General features: G+C 40.5%; 1 protein-coding gene across 1 annotated transcript; it reads left to right on the top strand.

Annotated features, from left to right (window-relative positions):
• The first annotated feature begins 12,970 nt into the window (after window positions 1-12,970).
• Window positions 12,971-21,385, top strand: LOC119599086. Its single transcript, XM_037948843.1, has 4 exons — window positions 12,971-13,084; window positions 13,396-13,566; window positions 20,946-21,074; window positions 21,279-21,385. The coding sequence occupies exons 1-4, from the start codon at window positions 13,018-13,020 to the stop codon at window positions 21,383-21,385; spliced, it is 474 nt and encodes a 157-aa protein (XP_037804771.1). The 5' UTR covers window positions 12,971-13,017.
• The last annotated feature ends 360 nt before the right edge of the window (window positions 21,386-21,745 follow it).

Raw genomic sequence — 21,745 nt, 5'->3', positions numbered from 1 at the left:
CTCTTAGAAAAAACAGAATATGCTTTGGAGAGGAGAGAGGGTGTGTGACATTAGAGACAATGTGCAACACGAGTTCTTCTCCTTCCACATCGCTTACACCATATACGGATTGGCGCAAAATATGTGTGATGGAAATAGAAAAATAAAAGTATATATTGTACAACGAGTTTTATAATCCTTTTTAGTTAATTGTATTCTTATCCCTGTCACGGCGAGGGACGGAACGGTAATTATTGGTCATTAGCAGACCTGTTGTGTGACCAACCTGATGGGGGTGGGGGGACGGGGGGAGGGCGTTAGGTTTATTGATTATGACAATTTCATTCATTAGGAGGGGTGGTCACTCGTCTGTAACAGGGTCAATTCTCGATCCGGGTACAAGTTTAAACACGATGAATATTGCGGGGGCGGGTGTGGAGGGGAGGAGGGGTGATGAGGGAGCGACGCCTGGCATTGGGTTGGATTATGATTGCATCATTCATTAGGAGGGGTGATCACTCACACTTCAGTGCAGGGCTGTATTATCTCCTTCAGTAGGACTTGTGATTTGTTTGTTTGCTTCTTTTTCTTACTATTATTGCTTTGGGTATGGAGGAATGTGGGCAGGGCGTAGGAAGGGAAGGAGGGTTGGTTTGGAGAGGAGGAGGGGAGGGTGAGAGGAACCCTTTAGGTGTGTGTATAGACATCATTAGAGGGACATTTATGGATTATGATTAATTAGGAGGGATGATCATTCGTCTGTAACAGGGTCAATTCTCGATCCGGGTACAAGTTTAAACATGATGAATATTGCGGGGTAGGGGTGGGAGGGTATGGAAGAGGGTGGTGGTGGTGGTGGGTCAACTGTGACACCTGGCATTGGGTTGATTGTCTCATTCATTAGGAGGGGTGGTCACTCGTCTGTAACAGGGTCAATTCTCGATCCAGGTACAAGTTCAAACACGATGAATATTGCGGGGGCGGGGTGTGGAGGGGAGGAGGGTCATCTGTGACACCTGGCATCGGGTTGGATTATGATTGCCTCATTCATTGGGAGGGGTGATCACTCGTGTGTGTAACTGGGTTAATTATCGATACAGGTACAAGTTTAAACATGATGAATATTGCGGTGCGGGGGTGGGAGGGTATGGAAGAGGGTGGTGGTGGTGGTGGGGTTGGGGTAAGAGGCTGGGGGGTGGGATCATCTGTGGTACCTGGCATATGGTTTCAGAGAGAAGGGGAGGGGAGTCCTCCAGGTGTGTGCTAATGATTTTGGTAACGGTCATTGATAATGATTCTGGTTACGGTCATTGATTGCGTTAATCACTTTCCGCGGTCATTAACCTGTTGTGATGCGTAAGGTGAGGCGTTCTGTCCAGTCGCCTGTGTTGGAGAGGAGGGGAGGGACAGATATCATTAGAGTCGGTTAATGATTTCCAGTTCCGATCATTGATTTTGATAATCACTTTAATTATGCCTACTTTCTGCTATGATGCGCCATGAACGACTGTAAGGTAGTCTGGTGTGCATGCTAAACATCATTAACTATGATTAATGATTCCGGTTACGGTCACTGATTACGTTAATCACTTGCGGTAACCTACTTCCTGTTTACACCCTCATGTACGTACGTGAGTGGAGTCGTTCTGTCCCTTATGCATCTACTTATATATATATATATATATATATATATATATATATATATATATATGTATGTATGTGTATATATATATATATGTATATATATATGTATATATCTTTTTTTCTTTTTTTACGGTAGGTTCATGTTTGAAAAAAAAAAAAAAAAAAAAAAAACACCGGGCGGAAGGCAATGGCAAGCCGCCGCTCTGGGTTGCCAAGAAGAATCATGGAAAGGCCCATGATAGCCGGGGCCGCGGTGGCCGAATGGTTGGAGTGTCGGACTCAAGACTGTCACGGCGGCAATCTGAGTTCGAGGGTTCGAGTCGCCGGCCAGCGCGTTGTTCCCTTGGGCAGGGAACTTCACCCCAATTGCCTGCCTGGCCACTGGGTGGCCAGGCCAGCCCAGGTCAGTGCTGGTCCCGGGCCCGGATAGAGTACTGAGAATGATTACCTAAAAAGGTAACACCGGCACTCTCTGTGGAAAGGAACTGGGGACCCTACCACGTACTCACTCCAAGAGCATCACAACTTGAAAAAACTAAGTATCATGCTGTGACCACGGCGGCTCAGACATGAACCTACCGTTAAAGGAAGGAATATATATATATATATATATATATATATATATATTATATATATATATATTTTTTTTTTTTTTTTTTTTTTTTTTTTTTTTTTTTTTTTTTTTTTTTTTTTACGGTAGGTTCATGTTTGAGCCGCCGTGGTCACAGCATGATACTTAACAGTAGCTTTCATGTTGTGATGCTCTTGGAGTGAGTACGTGGTAGGGTCCCCAGTTCTTTTCCATGGAGAGTGCCGGCGTTACCTTTTAGGTAATCATTCTCTCTATTTATCCGGGCTTGGGACCAGCACTGACTTGGGCTGGCTTGGCCACCCAGTGGCTAGGTAGGCAATCGAGGTGAAGTTCCTTGCCCAAGGAAACAATGCGCCGGCCGGTGACTCGAACCCTCGAACTCAGATTGCCTTCGTGCCAGTCTTGAGTCCGATGCTCTAACCACTCGGCCACCGCGGCCTTATATATATATATACATACATACATATATATATATATATATATATATATATATATATATATATATATATATATGTATGTATGTATACGTGTATATATAACATACGTGTATATGTGTATATATATGTATACAAATAAGTATATATAAATATACATATACATTTATATATATATATATATATATATATATATATTATATATGTGTGTGTGTGTGTGGTGTGTGTGTGTGTGTTATATATATATATATATATATATATATATATATATATATATATATATATATATATATATATATATATATATATATATATATATATATATATATATGCTGGGTGTATATATATTCTATTTCGCCACACAATTCTCTTGCCCATAATTCTACCTTTACAAGAGTGGTTTCTCAAAACCTTTGAGTCTTCATTTATAGGAAAGTTATTATAAACATATTTCAGAGGTACTCCAGAGAAAAGTGATATCAAACAAATGAGTGCAATTTTAAAAATTGTTCATGATATTATAAATCATACGTCATTACATCGTAAATTGTTCACATCCATTTACAACATAATTCAAGCTTTCCTGCTGAGTTTATTCCAGCTTGATGGTATTTTTCTTCCTTCTTTTTTCCCTCTATTTAAGAAAGTCTGTACATGTCTGTACCTTCTTTTCGTCTTCTCTGGGGACTTTTGAAGTTTCCGTCATTAGCTCGTATGGTCAAAATTTTATTCTCAATCCTTTTCGTAAAGTCGAAATGACTCCCTCCCTCCCTTCCTCCCTCTCTCTCTCTCTCTCTCTCTCTCTCTCTCTCTCTCTCTCTCTCTCTCTCACTCTCACTCTCACTCTCATCTCCTCTCGCTCTCGCTCTCGCTCTCGCTCTCGCTCTCGCTCTCGCTCTCGCTCTCGCTCTCGCTCTCGCTCTCACTCTCACTCTCACTCTCACTCTCTCTCTCTCTCTCTCTCTTTCTGCTGTTATAAGACCACGGTGTAATATTGTATGTATTTTAAAGATGAACTGCTTAGACCACATATATTACAAGCATATAATTCTTCATAATTCTTACATGCGTAATTTCTCAACATAAAATATTGTTATCTTTTCATTAAAACGATAAATGTAAAACCTCAATATGATAATCTTTCTCCGAATATAATAGAGTAACCTTAAATAAAAGAAAATCTATTGTGGTAAAAAAAGAAAACGAAAATTTGATAGGGTAAACCATAATATTTTACGTTAAAGTGCCTCTCCGTTTTAAGGTTAGCTACAAAATATAGTAAAACATAGTATACTTCTAAGAGAATAATTACTCCAGTAATTTAGTTAAAGACAAATGCTTAAAGACAGTAAATATAGATGATTTTGTGGTATTATTGGAAAAAGAAGTTAGCAAAGAATTCACCAAAACTAACATACAGCCTTAAAGAGTATTAACTATTGATAACTTTATATTAAATAAACCTCTCTCAGGAAAGGAATAATGATCACTCGTGTTTGAATTTTTGATGAGAACACACCTTGTTTAACGCAGCAGCAATAAACAATAAGCCTTGTGCCACAAGAGCTACCCTGGAGCCCGGGGCCTCTCGTCTCGCTAGACATTATTGCTTCTGAGTTGTAAAGTAAATAAAAGTAAAGTAAAATCCTGTAATTACAGAACTTTTCGCACTTTATAGTGCTTTGCCAGCACCTTCAGTGCTTTTGTTTTTGCAGGTGACACGAGACTACAGTAGGAGTAGTCAGCACCCCACCTCAGACCCGCAGCTCTCTTCTACACCAGGGTAGCCCTTTGGGCTTTGACCCCTGGGTAGGGAGGCCCAGTAGTCTGGGGCGTCCTTTGGGCGCACTTTTTCTCCCTCTAAACTTTTTCCCTCCTAATGTGACTTTCCTGAGCCTGCCGGAGTTCCTCGTGAGCTCCCGTATTCGCTTGGGGGGTGGGCATCGAATTACCCTCCTTCGCCTAGGCAAGTTCGGCGGTAAGGAAGTGTCCTAAACATAACTCGATCCTTTCTGTGGTACTGGAGAACGCAACCAGGCTTCCACTGGGGGGTAGAGGACGAAATACTGATTTACTCTCTTAGCTATTGCTGTTAGGTTGATACCAAAAGTTAAGAGTTTTCAAATCCCTTCAGGACAACGATTTTGAGCAGAGGGGTCGGACCTGGTCCAATGCCCAGGATGGATGATACCCCGGCTACCCCTTCTCCTCCTCAGGAGGAGGGGCGACTCATGACCACTCTTTGACTAATTCGACCCTGAACAACGGAACCCCCACTAACGACAAACCTAGAAGACCACTTTTCAAAATCCCCACCGAGAATGCAAGGTTCGCGAATGTAAAATGCGTGAATGAAAATCAATCGCTTTTGAACGTGAACCCCTTTATCATCAAAAAGGTCCTTGATGGTCAAGTGGACGGCGATTTTGATTTTGTCAAAAAAATTGCTAGATGGAAGCCTCCTTGTTAAAGTACAATACAACTCCCAGATTAAGGATTTACTTAAACTGACGCAAATTCATGATCTTCGAGTTAAACTATTCCTATTGGCCCAAATACCTGTAAGGGAGTAATCTTTCACAGGGATTTGAGGACGATGGAAGAAAGTGAAATTCTTGAGAGCATGAAGGACCAAGACGTAGTGGACGTTCATTGTATGACCAAGAAGGACGGGAATGTGCGAACGAAAACTGGACTGTGTTTTTTGACCTTTGCTTTGAATAACATTCCAGAGTATGTCAATGTCGGTTATGAACGTGTTCAAGTAAGACCTTATGTCCAAAAGCAAATGCATTGTAATAGATGCCAAAAATTCGGACACGCCTCATTAAGATGCATTGATAAAGATTCAAATAAATTCGTTTGCCGTAAATGTGCTGAAGCCCATGACACCATCACTTGTACTAGACAAATCTCCAAATGTGCTAATTGTGGAGGTCCCCATCAGTCAGGATCTGCTGAGTGCAACATCCTGAAGAAGGAGAATGAGACATTAGCATATATGAGGAAGCATGAAGTTAGTTATACTGAAGCTAAGAGGAAAGTGGAAAGTTTGACACACAAACCCGATACTTCCTATGACTAAGCAGTAACTAACATCACCCCTAGTGCTAGTAATGTCAGTCAACAGCTTGCAGCCAAGGATAAAGAAATTGCCGAACTGAAACAAACCGTTAAAGAATTAAATATTAAAGTTTATCATTTGACCAAATTGGTCGATCAAATGGCTGCATCAACCCAGCATAAAAATCTTAAGGAGGCTGATACCGAGTCACAGTCCGGAGCGCACCTTCCCGTCCGGGCTACTCCTGTGAGGACTTCGCCTGGCTCGCGATCGGCTTCTCGTGAGAGAAGCAGATCGCAATCTGTCAGTCGTCTCCCTCGTCAGGAGGTACAGGACATGGAGGCTCCAAACCATCCCGAGAGGGGTCCCCGGGAAGCGAGGGAGAGGAGGCATCTCCCTCCCAGGAAAAGAAGAAAAAAAATGGTGGACAAGGCACTTCCAAACCCCATAAAACGTAATCTTCGCGTCGACCATTATACAATGGAACTGTCGAAGTCTTAGATCTAAAGTAAATGACCTTAAATTATTAGCCTCGTCCTATGCTCCCGATATTATAGTTCTCCAAGAAACGCACTTAACACACCTCGTCTCTGACGAGGTCGTTTCGCTGAGGAACTACCATTTATGTAGGAAGGATCGTGAGGGTAGGGGTGGAGGCGGAGTCGCCATGTACATCCACCAAAGCCTCCCTTTTACAAAAGTGACTATTGATTCTACTTTGGAGTTTGTCGCATGCAAAGTAAAAATTAATGGCACGTATCTGGCTAATGTTCATTTTATTGTCCACCTAATGCAGTGATAGCCTATGATGAGCTCTTTGCTCTTCAGGAACGTCTGCCACAAATAAAGTAATTTTAGCTGATTTTAATGCTCATCATACGTTATGGGGTTCCCTGCGGGTGGATGGTAGAGGTGAGCAAGTAGTTGTTGCTTAATGAGTCTGATTTAATCCTTCTGAATGATGGTAGTCCGACGCGGGTTGACGATAATACCGGTAATTTGAGCTTTATTGACTTATCACTGGTCTCTTCATCAATAGCAGCCAAGTGCCTGTGGCACACCATTGACGACTCGTTGGGAAGCGATCATCTTCCTATTTTGATTAAATATTCATGCGACACAGTGAGAACGCATTCAGCACCTAAATTTAACGTAAAAAGAGCAGACTGGGTCGCCTTCACAAGGAGCGTCAAGCTCGAACTTGTTGGAGAAACCATTGATGATAAAGTAAATAATATTCAAATTCGATTATAGAAGCAGCATTGCTATCCATTCCTAAAACTTCGACAGATAGCGTTAAGCATAGAGTTCCATGGTGGACACCAGATTGCCGCAGGGTACTGTGCCGACGCAATAAGGCCTACAGGCTTTTCAAAAATAACATCACAAAAGAGAACTTTTGCAATTACAAACAAGCAAGAGCTATGGCTCGTAGAGTAATAAGACCAGCAAAAAGAGACTCCTGGCGGAGCTTTGTCTCTACAATAAACAGCAACACCAAAATATCAGAGGTTTGGTCCACTATCAATAAAATCAATAAGAAAAAATCATCTTTTAAAATCAATAACATCATAGAAGAGGGTAATCATTTAGATTCACCTAGAGACATTGCTAATGCACTCGCCAGGCAGTTCTCTCATACAAGCAGCTCAGCTAATTACCATCCCACCTTCCTGACCATCAAGGAAGAGGCTGAGCTGCAACCAATTCACTTTGCCACAGGAGATGACTTTGATTACAATAAAGATCTTACAATGGATGAGCTTGTCCGAGCCCTAGAAGCCTGTAGAGGAACATCCCCAGGCCCCGGTGAGATTCGATATGAGATGATGAAGCATCTTAATTATGATGACATGATTAAGTTGCTAGAAGTGTACAATGAAATTTGGAAAAGCCACACTTTTCCAAACTCATGGCACTTCGCCCACATCATTCCCATATTGAAGGAGGGGGTAATCCCAGACTTGCCATCTCCTACCGCCCAATTGTGTTGACAAGTTGCTTATGCAAGGTCATGGAAGGAATTGTTAACAGTAGGCTATTGCATTTTTTAAATTCCAGTAATTTGCTAGTTGACGAGCAGTGCGGCTTCCGCAAGGGACGCCAAACTCTCGATCAACTAGTAAAGCTGGACAGTCATATTCAAGAGGCCATTGCCAAAAAAGATTTTTTGATTTCAGTATTTTAAGATATAGAAAAAGCCTACGACATGACATGGCGATATGGCCTTCTCAGAAAACTATGCTTTTGGATTACGTGGAAACTTACCTTGTTTTATTCAAAATTTCATTTCTGACAGAACTTTTGCTGTCAAATTATTTTCCGACAATGTCACTTTTTCGGACATTTTTGTCCAGGCAAACGGGGTCCCACAAGGAAGTGTCTTGTCACCAACATTATTTCTATGTATGATAAATGACATCTTACCAGCTCCTCCTCGGAATCTTAAATACTCACTGTATGCTAATTGCATCCAATTGGCACTGGATATGATTCATAACTGGGGCCTCCAGTGGGGTTTTAAGTTTTCCATTCGAAAGAGTATTGGGGTAATTTTTTCACATAGGAGAAAGCCGAACATCAGGCTAACTCTAGACAACCACCCAATACCTATTCAAAATTCTGCAAAGTTTCTTGGGCTACTTTTTGATAGTAGACTCAATTGGAAAGACCACATTGGTCAGTTAAAGAATAAATATCAAAAAAGCACTTAATTTATTAAAGTGCATTTCTGGTAACAAATGGGGAGCTGATAGACAGTCTTTGCTAATGGTATATAAAGCCCTGATTAGGTCTAAAGTAGATTATGGGTCAATCGTGTATGGTTCGGCATCGAGAACAAGTTTGAAAGGTTTGGATGCTGTGCAGAATGCCTGTTTGCGTGTGTGTCTTGGAGCCCTGAAGTGCACTCGGATCGAGCGTCTTGAGGGGGAGTCAGGAGTACCTCCCCTCCGACACAGGCGCGGCCAGTTAGCCTTGAGCTTTGCCGCAAAGGTAGCTCGAGACCCGAGCCACCCTAATGGCAATAGTGGCATTAGGCCCTTTGCCACGAGACTCCACGACCTCGTCGAGAAAGTCGGTATAGATCTCTCTGCCATCGATACCCTGGTTCAGTCAAACATAGCACCATGGGAAACCCCCAATTTTTCTATCATGGAAGCCTGGCTTCCATCAGCCAAGGCCATGGCGCCGGAGGTGGAGGTACGCCAGAGGTTCAGAGAGATCCTTATTAAACATCTCCCTTTTTTTCATATATATACCGACGGCTCCAAGACAGATGAGTGTGTGGGTGCGGGTGTATGGTCGACTGAATGTGAACTAAAGTTCAGACTGCCGAATCATACATCGATCTTTCTTGCTGAACTTTTTGCCATTGACAAAGCTATTGATTTTGCACTATCGACGACCCACGATAGAATAGTTATTTTTTCAGATTCCTTAAGTTCACTTAAAGCCATTAAATCATTAGAAACCACCAAAAATGAACTTTTGGGTAATATCATTCGTAAGCTACATGGTGCCAATAAATCAATCAAGCTAATATGGGTACCAGGCCACTCTGGTATCCATGGCAATGAGCAGGCTGACAAATTAGACGGGTCAACTGGTGATCTGGACCTTAGCATAGTCCGTACAGATCTCAGGTGTTTTGTCTCTTATAAAAGCAAAAATACATCTCCTGTGGCAAAGTGAGTGGACCAACCCAACTCACAACAAAACAAAAACAAAAAAAAGAACTGTGGAATACATCCCACAGGAAAGACAGAAGGGAGGAGGTGGTGTTGGCCCGCCTTAGGGTCAACGCCACGAGATTTACCCACCTCACTCCCTACATTGAAAAGAGATTTTCCCCACAATGTCACCCCTGTAACACCAACCTTACCCTTAACCGTATCCTTACAGTCTGCAATCAATACAGCACACAAAGACAAAGAATAAAAAAAATATTTCCAAATTAAAAATAAAGAATTTACACTAATAAACATCCTATCAGATGATGAAAAAATCATCAGTAAAGTAATCATTTTAAGGAGACAAAACTTTATGACCTTATATAGATTGAAAAATAAATAGGATCCATTGGCTTAATAACCTTGGCCACATGCCGCTGGTTGATAGCCAAGAAATCCAAAAAAGAAAGAAAGAATAATGATAAGCACTATAACTCTCAAAATAATTAAAAATTATATTAGATAAAGGTGAGCTTCACGCCATCGCTCAGGGAAAACGCATGCGCCTGGTCCCTCGTACTTGTAATGTTCCTGTGACCTCACCTGTGACGTTACGGCCAGTGTCATATGGTTGAGCAATTGCTTGGTGGTTATTTTAATAGTCAATGGGGAAACAAGGCACGAGGAAACAGCCAATAAATGAATAGTAGCTAAAACAGAAGCAATGAAACCATTTTTTTTTTTTTTTTTTTTTTTTTTTTTTTTTTTTTTTTTTTGTTTAGTTTAGTTTAGTTTGGTCTCCGTGTGAGAAAAATGTCACATCAAATCGTACAAAAATTATTTCAAAAATACTTTAAAGACGACAAGGCTAGTTTGAATTTATGACGGAGTGCTGTCCTCGGAAGTGCTGTGTAAACTGTGCAATTTACCTTGCACTCTAAGGGATGGTACGTGGTTCTGCAGCCGTTGGCAGAAAATCTCAAAACCTAAGCGGAGAAAGCAGTGCTCTTTCTCCGCCAGTGATTTCAGAGGGACCGACTCTAGTTTCCTCACTGAGATTGCCTTCCTCAGTGTGAGCTCCTGGCTAGGGAAACGAATAGGTTAGGCTGGGGCCCAGAGGCGCAGCTCCTGACTAGGAAAAATAATAGGCTAGGCTTAAGGGTCCAGGGTCACATTCCCTGGCTAGGGAAAAAAATAAACTATGCTGTCAAAATCCTATACCGTCTCGGCATGATGGCGCAGCCGAACGGCTATTTTCGAATGCAAGCGAAAAGTGATGCGCCATAAACAAGCATCAAAGCGAGTAATAATTAAGTTGTAGAAAAAAAAAAAAAAAAAAAAATCCAACGAATCTAGTATCGCCACAAGAACTGTTGATGACGATGTTTTTCCAAAATATGTATATTAACATATACATTTATATATTTATTTCTCTCTCTCTCTCTCTCTCTCTCTCTCTCTCTAAATATATATATATATATATATAATATATATATATATATATATATATATATTATGTATATATATATATATATATATATATATATATATATATATATATATATATATATATATATATATATATATATATATATATATATATATATAAAAATGCGGGTGTGTTTGTGTGTGCACATATACAAATGAATACTGAAATTGGGAGGAAGAAAAGGAGAATTCAAACGGCTGTTACAATACCCGGTTCACTCACCGCTAACAATAGGTGTGACTAAGAAATCGCTCCCTTCCGGTGGGTTACGTCCTTTGTAATTCTCCCCGACCGTTTCCCACAACAGAGGGATGGAAGGATCCCTTAGGTTCGGCCTCCACTTGAAGGCAAAGTCTCCGGAATCCAAGCCAAGGAGCACCGCCTGGAGGCGCTGAGGGTGAAGTTCGCCGGAACAGGAAGAGTTCCGTGCTTGATCACAGAGAAAATGAATTGATTCTAATATTAGTGGTAGAAGTTATACAGCTATGTGTAGAGGTTATATTATTATTATTATGATTATCATTATCATCCTTTTAATTTTTATTTCATATTGATATTATTACTATCGTTATTACGTATTTAAATATTATATATATATATATATATATATATATATATATATATATTGATATTCACACACACACACACACACACACACACACACACACACACACACACACACACACACACATATATATATATATATATATATATATATATATATGGACGCTTGGACGCTGGCCATCTTCCTGACTGAGGTCTGGTCTTGTTTATCTTTTTGTTAACGCCCATGCCTTATGATCTCTCTTGATTTTGTTATACGACTGTGATGATGAATCAAAAATCAAAACAAGAAACACACACACACACACACATACACACACACACACAGCCATATATATATATGCCAGAAAGGACCGCTTGCGTTTAGTGCCATCGCTGAGAAGGGTTTGGGAACCACTGATCTGAAGGGCGATCCCCAGTTGGGAAATTGTGCTCATATTTTCCTCTTCCTTGTCCTTCGCTCCCTCGTTTTCCTTCTCCTCTCCTCCTTGTCCTTCGCTCCCTCGTTTTCCTTCTCCTCTCCTCCTTGTTCTTCGCTCCCTCGTCTGTCTTCCTTCTCCTCTTCTCCTTGTTCTTCGCCTCCTCCTAATATTCCTCGTCCCCTTCTTCTTCCCCTCCTTGTTTTTCGTCTCTTCCCTTTTTCGTCATCATTCTTCTTCCCTTCCTTTTTCGTCATCATTCTTCTTCCCTTCCTTTTTTCTTCACCTCCTCTTCTTCCTCCATCTTTACCCCCTCCTCCTTCTATTTCTTTTCCTTCTCTATTAGTGATTACACTCTTTTCATTTCTTAGTAAAAATCTCATTTGCAAAATGTCAATAAGATTATCTTTGCCAGTGATTTCAAGTCTAGATTTTATACTTTTACTGAAAGCACCAATTACACTCTCATTCTTTCTCTTCTTTCTTTCTCTTAATTATGTTAAGAATGATAATCTTGAAGAGGTGTCTTTAATAGCAATTTTGATAATGATGTTATAACAATATCGACAAAAATAATAATGATAGATACAGCAAATATGATAAGAATAGTAATGTTGAAGGATTAATATTACTACTACTGTTATCACTTTATGGCCGTTGTTACTAATAATAGTATTAGTATAATAGCTATTGTCATTTTTACTACTACAACTCTTATTGTTATAAGTACGTCTATTGCTACTATTGATAGCGTTATATATTCTGTTATAAGTGCCATTTCTGTGACATGCTATACAATATCATCTGTCTTGTTTACTTTCCTTTAGTGAATAGTATGTTTCCTATGTGTGGCGACAACCTCTCTCAAACGTGGTTTCCTCTGTATTTTGTTTTGCCTGGTTTCCAATGACGCTACTGAACTTATTACTGGTGTTTTCCTCCATCCCTAAGCATTGTGGATGAACGCCATTTCAGACAAACAATGACTAAAACAACTATCACTACTAACACTTGGCTATTACTAGCGTCTGTTATCTTTCAAGCTTCCGGTCTTGACGTCAAAGGGAGCGGGGCATTTTACTCACCTTCCGACATAAAACAGAGTGACCGCGGGGTTTCTGGTGTGCAGTCGTACAGTTTGCTCATCGTCTTACTGCAAAAATGAAGCTGAGACTGAAGCTCCTGCTCAGTTTCGCTCTCAGCCTCTTGCCGTTGTGCTCGACTCAAGGTACAGGCTAGGAGTGGCTCCTTCTGGAATTTAATGTGTTCATGTGGCTACAGAGAACCGGATATTCAACCATAATTTTCCTACAACAACAACGTTGTCTTCTCTTGAAAGTTGGAAACAAGCCTATAACACGTATTTACAATCATTACCTAATGAGATGTGAACAATAAAAAGATATTTCATGGTTGTTAAGATTGTATAAAAAAATGACAAAAATGGTGATGAAATTACTGATAATGTTAGTAACAACAATGATAATATTCAGTATAAGTATTGTTATCATAAGAGCAACAGCATTTTATTTCTTTCAGGGTGTAAAAGCTACCAAGTTAGAGGCTTTATTATTCAGCTCGATTCAGGGCCGAGAAATATAACCGTTTCGCTGGAAAAGAATCAGAACATGGATTTAAAACTTGCACACTATCGAGTATCGCGCACATTTAGAGAAAGAATGTGTCACGTCATTAACATAAAAAAACGAGGTATGTGTTATCTAAACTTATTTTTTCAATATTTCTGTTATGTCTAATCTTTTCTTATTTGCGATATTCAGATTATATCACTATTGTTTCATGCATATATCAAATACAATTATAGTTTCACATACATATGCATACATACACACTGTACATATATACATACAAGCACACACACACACACACACACACACACACACACACACACACACACACACACACACACACACACACACACACATATATATATATATATATATATATATATATATATATATATATATATATATATATACATATATATACATTTTTACATATGTAAATTCATACATATATACGTACATATATACAGAAATGCATACATATATCCGAACGCAAACACAGTGACGTGTAAACACAGATGAAAATAAGAAATAAAACACAACGGTATTCTTTAATTTATTATTGTAGCTGTTTTCCTTTTCATACATACATACATATATACATACATACATATGTATATGTACATATGTATATCCTTTTATATATATATATATATATATATATATATATATATATATATATATATATATATATATATGTGTGTGTGTGTGTGTGTGTGTGTGTTTGTGTCTAAGTGTGTGTGTGTGTGTGTGTGTGTGTGTGTGTGTGTGTGTGTGTGTGTGTGTGTGTGTGTGTGTGTGTGTGTGTGTGTTGTGTGTGTGTGTGGTCTATATATGCATCCATATATATATATATATAATATATATATATATATATATATATAATATATATATATACATTTAAATGTCTACATATATATATATATATATATATATATATATATAATATATATATATATATATATATACATATATATATATACATACATATATATATATATATATATATATATATATATATATATATATATATATATGTATGTATGTATATGTATGTATATATGTATATATATGTATGCATATATGTATATACATATATATGTGTATGTAATTATATATATAATAATAATAATCAACTTTATTTCGTATAGACCTCATACATTAAATGCAGTTTATACAGTCTTAAAAACATGATATAAAGGCATAGGATAGAATGGGTCTTACAAACGTGGTATAAAACTATAATTAAGCATGACATAAAATATCATATAAAAGATAGAAAAATCTAAAAAGGATTAGAAAGAATATGCTTGTGGTTTCCTTACATTAAAATATAGGAATTATAAAAGCTATTTACACCAGCAAGTTTCTTTACAATATTATTGTCTGACTGCTTCAGTCGCAGTAGTGTGCTTACAACTGCCTTGCGTCTAATCTCTGCAAAGGTGGGAATTCTGTGCTGCAAAGGTGGGGATTCTGTGCTGCAAAGGTGGGGATTCTGTGCTGCAAAGGTGGGGATTCTGTGCTGCAAAGGTGGGGATTCTGTGCTGCAAAGGTGGGGATTCTGTGCTGCAAAGGCGGGGATTCGGTGCTGCAAAGGTGGGTATTCTGTGCTGCAAAGGTGGGGATTCTGTGCTGCAAAGGTGGGGATTCTGTGCTGCAAAGGAGGGGATTCTGTGCTGCAAAGGTGTGGATTCTGTGCTGCAAAGGTGGGGATTCTGTGCTGCAAAGGTGGGGATTCTGTGCTGCAAAAGTGGGGATTCTGTGCTGCAAAAGTGGGGATTCTGTGCTTCAAAAGTGGGGATTCTATGCTGCGCAGAAAAAATCTCCAGAGCTGGAGCGCCTTTCTCTACTGAACAACTTACGGATGATGTCATTGTAGCAAATTTTGAGTTTATTTAAATCAGACACCCGTGTCTTCAAGAGTAAAGGCAAACCGTAGAAAGATACACAAAAGCTAGTAAATATGAGACATTTAACATCTTCAGCGTAGTTTGTAAAATTTCTTACGAGCATGTTTGCTCTTATGCACAAGCCTCTGTATAGGCCCTCAACCTGCCTCAAATCGTCATTGCAAGAGATCATCAGAAAACCCAGGTATTTATACTCGTTCACAAATTCAGTCGAGGTACTATTGATGGTAATTGTGATTGAGAAATGCTTATTTCTATTCCTATTGCATTTGGCTTTAGATAAAATTATATTAAGTTTCATTGCACACATAAACACAGAACTTTCCTTAACTAACTGTTAAAGCTCATTTACTGAGGGGGATACAAGTACAAGATCGTCTGCATAGATTATATGACACAACTATATCTTCGAGTATGCAACCGATTTTATTAGAGTTCAGAATCACGGATAAGCCATCCATGTACACCGGGAAGAGATATGGTGACAACACTGACCCTTACCTAACCCCACACGAGGCATTAAATTCTCTGGAGACATTTTCTCCCCATCTGACACTCATTTTTTGACTGGAGTGCCAAAATTTCTAAGAGGGTATTCATGACAAACCTTATCAAAGACCTTTGATAGGTTTAATAAACGTGTATACCGGCGTGTTCTGTTTACTATACTCAAGTGCGATGTTCATTATTAAAGACATGGCCATTTCATTTCCGCGGTGCGTTTTGTATCCAAATTGATTTTCAGACATGTACATTTCCGGTTTGATTCTAACAAGGATAACGGCCTCTAGTAACTTGGAAATCAAGTAGGCAAGTGCAGTGGGACGATAGTTTCTAGAGTTATTGATGTCACCGTTCTTATCTTTAGTTGGGGGAACTAATGCCATTTTCATCAGGTCTTTTGTAAGGAACGAATGGCTAAAGCAGCATGTAAACAATGTACTTTAACACCCAGTGTGAGACAGAATGTTCCTAGCGCAGATGAGGGGGCGTGACCCCATTGTGGCCTGGGCTACCTGTTGCGTTCATGTCCTTCATGGCTCTGGCCACCTCTTGTACTGACACGGCAGGAGGGTCCACTATGTACGTACGTGAGGCGGAGACACGCGGATGTGACACTTCCTTAAATATCTCGCTATGTTTGCACCATAGCTCGCAAATTTCAGCTCCCCCTTTGCATTATCAGTATCGTTGGGCAATTTAGTTTTTACATTTTTCTTTTTATCTCCTTCCACATATTTTTTGCGTCTCCCTTTACGTTATTTGCAATCCTCCTGTTAATTATTTCTTCTTTCTACCTTTTACACAATTTCAAAGCGTGCTGAAAACTGAGTCTCGACCGCGACATTTGCCAATACAGAGGACCATTCCGCGGTTTGCCGTCGTCGCCCCACACATTACCTTGCCTCGCCTCTGTGTGGCACATCTTTCCATTCAGCTACCTCGCTATATCTGCATGATTGCCCAGATTCAAGCAACGCATTCATAATTGTTTGTATACTCACTGTGTCGTGTTCGTATATATGTTTGTTTGGTGTTTCTCTACGATGCTTGAGGGAGAAGAATACACCAATTAAAACTAAAGTAGGTTCATTGGAGATCAGCTCTGACAAAAATAAAAGGGAGTTCTTCATAGTCCTGTGCCCCACGCCTCAGCTTCTGCCCGAGAGTGCTACTGCCAGACGTGTGACTACAGCGACAAAATAAAATATTGTACTCTACAAATTGTACATTGAATCTCACTCTTTTACATAGGCGATAAGCTACACAGCAATATAAACTAAACATAATCTATATTTCACATAGTGTAACATATCACACAAAAGGCAGTATATATATATATATAATATAATCATATAATTATCACAATACAGGTACGATAATATTGTCATCATATTCCGTATATGGCGGCATCACAATATGACACTCACAACTCAGATAGTATCACAACTCACTTTATTATCACAACCCACAATAATATCTGTAAAATGTCTGTATGTCTCATGTGCGAGACATCACGACACGCTCGGTTGTTACAAGTTAGCACATTAGTGGGTAAATTAACACATTTCAGCATGCTTTCTGTGTTCATATAATACTGCCTATCATTTTTTCACCGTATACTTCATCCGGGCATCAGACTTTAGTACAGAGAGTGACGCCACTGCATTACTCAGTGTAAAACACAAAGATTTGTGGTCCGACCAAATTGATATCCCGCCCATGAGCGAGCTGGGACACACGACGTGGTCCAGCCACCTCGTGTGACGCGTCGCTCACCCACTTATCACGTAGCCGTACTCGTGACAAGTTCGTTGCCAAAGCTGGACCTTGGGTGAGCATTAAAGTCAGTTGTTACAGCAATAGTTATCATGACAATCCTCTATTAAATAATGCACTTTAGCTAAGTAGTCAATGTACTCCCCAATACTTTCCCCATTATCATATGGCAAATAATAATTTACTCTGCGACAATCATTACCCACAATTTTAATGTCAATACAAGTTACTCTCGCATTTGTCGTGTCAACTCTAATTATCGATGGAGATAAACTTTTCTGTACAAGAAGGCACCCCTCCGAAGGGCCTTCCATCAAGCAACTGCACAGATAAATCAACGGGAGACGTTCCATAATAAATAAAATCGCCATCAATGTTTCCCAAAATTCTCAATTCCTGCTCTTACTTGGGCAGGAGCCGAGTAAACAAATTATATTGTAATGCGCACAAAGTTCACGAACACAATGCGTTAATCGATCAACAATTATAACTTGTGTCATGCATCAAACAAACCACCTCTTAATTAAGATGTTTTCTTCCCAATTTTCTGGTTTGTAAAGGTCAACCTTGTCCTTAGGCATGCAGTTTATAACGACATTGAAAGAGTAATACTCGGGAAATCGCAGCTCCAGAGCCTCGCGCGCGATGTCCATGTCCGCCCCAACCATCTCCTGCAAGTGAGGCTTCAGGACTTCCCCATCTACGTCCAATGATAGCCGACTCACTAAGAGCCGCACGTTCCGTACCTGCTGGGTTGCCGACAAACGATTCGTGCCAGCTCTTCCGACAAATGATTCGTGCTAGCTCTTCCGACAAATGATTCGTGCCAGCTCCTGTACCGATCACTGCCCGATGTCGTCGTTTCCGCCTGTCCCTTGCTCTTTTGCCCTGGTCTCTCGCATCATATGTCGTTGGACGTTTCGCGTTCAAGGACGCTGATACTGCCATTCACTTTCGTTGGTTAACTCCGCAGAGTTTTCCACCTCCTCCTCCGCTTGGAGAGACAGATGGCTACCGTCCCCACGGCCGCTGTTAATTTCCTCTCCTGTCTGCTGGATCGACGATCCGCGGCGTTGTTCAGGACACATTATCACACACATATATGTATGTGATGATAATAACAACAACAATAATCGGTTTATTGATTTTCACATAGATTTACATAGAAATACAGATGAAGAGACAAACTTTATATACATAAACATAAGTAACAAACATACAACAAAATAAACCAACAATCCATTGGAAATACAACAACAAAAGAAGCCAAAGTAACAAAAACAAAAGACAATTACAAATAAAGGTGAGCCAGAAGAGGTGGACTAGTAATTGCGAACTAGTGGTCGCAGATAAGCTAAGGGGACGGTCTATTGACTAGTGCTCGTTGATGAGTCGGACTAGAGTGGATATTGTTCTCCGGTGGTAGCGGTCAGTGTGGGCCCTGATGGGTACCAGTTTGCTGGCGGCCCTTAGGGTCCGGCGAGGCGGTGGCGCGTCGGAGAGCAGCAGGTCGCGGTGGAGTGGTTGGTACAGCAACTTCAGGTCAAACTGTTGCAATTAGGTGGTGTAGTGAGTGGCGAGGGAGGGCAGGCCTAGGGTAATCAAGGAGCCTCTGGTAAGGACTAGGTTCAGCCGAGTCAGCACCAGCTGACACACGTGAGCGAGTCGGCATTAGTTGACACAGGCCGGGCTCCCCTCATGGGCATAGCCTGGGCGAGGCTAAGCTTCGCATATCGGACTTCAAGGCGTTGTCTCGGAGGCCCGAGAATGATCTTAGCTGCCCTTTTCTGTACCCTCTCGCGTTCTAGCAGCTGGGTGGCGGTGAGGGAGTGGGGCCAGACGGGGGAGGAGGAGGTCAGTTTGGGCAGGAAGAATAGCCGGTAGATATTTTGAATAGTGGGACACCTAGGACTTAAGGCAACGCAACATGTGAAGCAGACCTCACGACGTCTCTGAAGTGCTGTGTCCAGGAAGGCTTTTCGGCGATGGTGACGCCGAGCAGCTTGGTGGAACAGACTGTTTTTATTTCCCTGATGACTGTGTTACAGACTGATTTGTAGGAGGTGGTGTGCGAGTGGAAGGCTTGCTTCCTCTGCTGAATGAGGCGTTTGATGCGACCTGTGATCAAAGGCAGGTCTGATGGGTGTGTCTGAGTGGTAGAAGCCGTAGTGACGGTCGAGAAGTAGTTGTGCCACTTGTCCCCCAAATCAACAACAGTGAGAACGCCTGTCTATGGTCTAATCCACTGCCCGAACTCTATAATAGAGGACTGTGTGAGTGCCTGAATTTCCTGGTCTTGGTCTGCTTTAGCTGAAAGATGTTGGGTGAAGGCAGCCGTAATACTGATACGTGTCTACTGCGGGCGACAGGAGATTATGGTAGAGGAGGCTGGTACCACTCATGTAAATCTGCAAGGATCAAATCCAGGGTTCTTTGTTCATAAGTGGGAAAGTTGATTACTTGTGAAAGATAGAGCTCATTTTGCAGGGCAAGGGTGTCTATTCCACTTAAATCACCACATATAATCATATAATCATCTTGCATAACGGATATCACATACGCAGAAGGTCAGTGGTGTGGGTCAGATGGCTGACTAGCAGCTGTTTGGTGGAGGCTCGTGGGGAGTGATAGAGCACATAGCAGATGAGGGACGCGGCGAGGCAGGGTGCTGAGGGGTGGGTTGACCCGAACTTCCAAACTTTACGTCCAAGCTGGAAGGCGATAGGTTGTTTTAGGACAGCAGAATGACCCCTCCTCCCCGTCGATTGTGCGGAGGCGATGGAACATGCTGTATCCAGGTATATTTAGTCTTTAGTCTTTGGATCACTTCTCTGTTTAGGTATCCACAACTGTATTAAGAATATAAAGGTTTCCTGTTGTACCGAAGATGCACCATACTTAAAAACTGCGGTACACAAATCCAGAGAAAGAGGAAGCGTTCAATTTCTTGGAATATACACTGATACTATGATATTCACTGAAAATCAGCACTTATAGTAGTGCAAGTGAATATAATATTCCAGAAAAGAACAAATATCAGGGGAGACCAACATCCAGCGTAATTTGCCCAAGAGCGCCGACTTGCACGTCCATCTAGTACGGTGCCAGGTCAATATTTGTGTGTGTTTCTAGGTATCTATCAGTCCATCTATCAATCTGTCTATCAATCTATGTATATGTGTGTGTGCGCACACACACACACACACACACACACACACACACACACACACACACACACACACACACACACACACACACACACACACACACATATATATATACACACATATATACCATTCCTCTATGACAGGTCCCTGGTTCTGCGTGGAATCTGAAACTCTGTCTTTTACGGAAGTATGCAGACGCGGTGGCGAGTCGCTCCACCTTTTCAGTTATGCGAGTGCCACGTGGACGCTGGACTGCCCTCCTGACTCCGGCAGTGAGTGGGTCCCGAGCTCTTGTTTAATCCTTTGTTAACTTTGTTTAAGATATTTTGATATCTAAAGATAGTAATAACATCAATGAAAAATATTTAAAATAATAATAATAATAATTATAGTTAATAATAATAATCATACCAATATCCTTAGCTGTATAAAACCAACCGCTTCTATCAAAATCAGTTCATTTTCTCTATGTCAAGGTCGGACCCTTTCCTGTTCCGGCGATCTCCACCCTCTGCGACTCCAGCGGTGCTCCTTGGCTTGGATTCCGGAGACTTTGCCTTCAAGTGGCGGCCGAACGACATGAATACTTCCGTCCTTCTGTCGTGGAAACGGTCGGAGAGGTTTACAAAGGACGTAACCCATCTGAATGGAGCGATTTCTTAGTCAGCCGTGGTGTTAGCGGTGAGTGAACCGAGTGACCGAGTAAAGAATTCTCTTTTCCTTTCTACCATCATATCTACGTATGTAATATATATATATATATATATATATATATATATATATATATATATATATATATATATATATTGTATGTATGTATATATATATATGATATAATATAAGAAAATATATAACAACTGCTTTCTTGTATTTCAATCCATGTATGGTCAAAAGCCATAGGAGTTCACTCCATACAACAATCGATTGCCTTGTGGTCTCTATA

The sequence above is a fragment of the Penaeus monodon genome, chromosome 42, assembly GCF_015228065.2.
Source record: "Penaeus monodon isolate SGIC_2016 chromosome 42, NSTDA_Pmon_1, whole genome shotgun sequence".
Classification (NCBI taxonomy): Eukaryota; Metazoa; Arthropoda; class Malacostraca; order Decapoda; family Penaeidae; genus Penaeus; species Penaeus monodon.
This window is presented reverse-complemented; position numbering and strand designations above follow the sequence as displayed.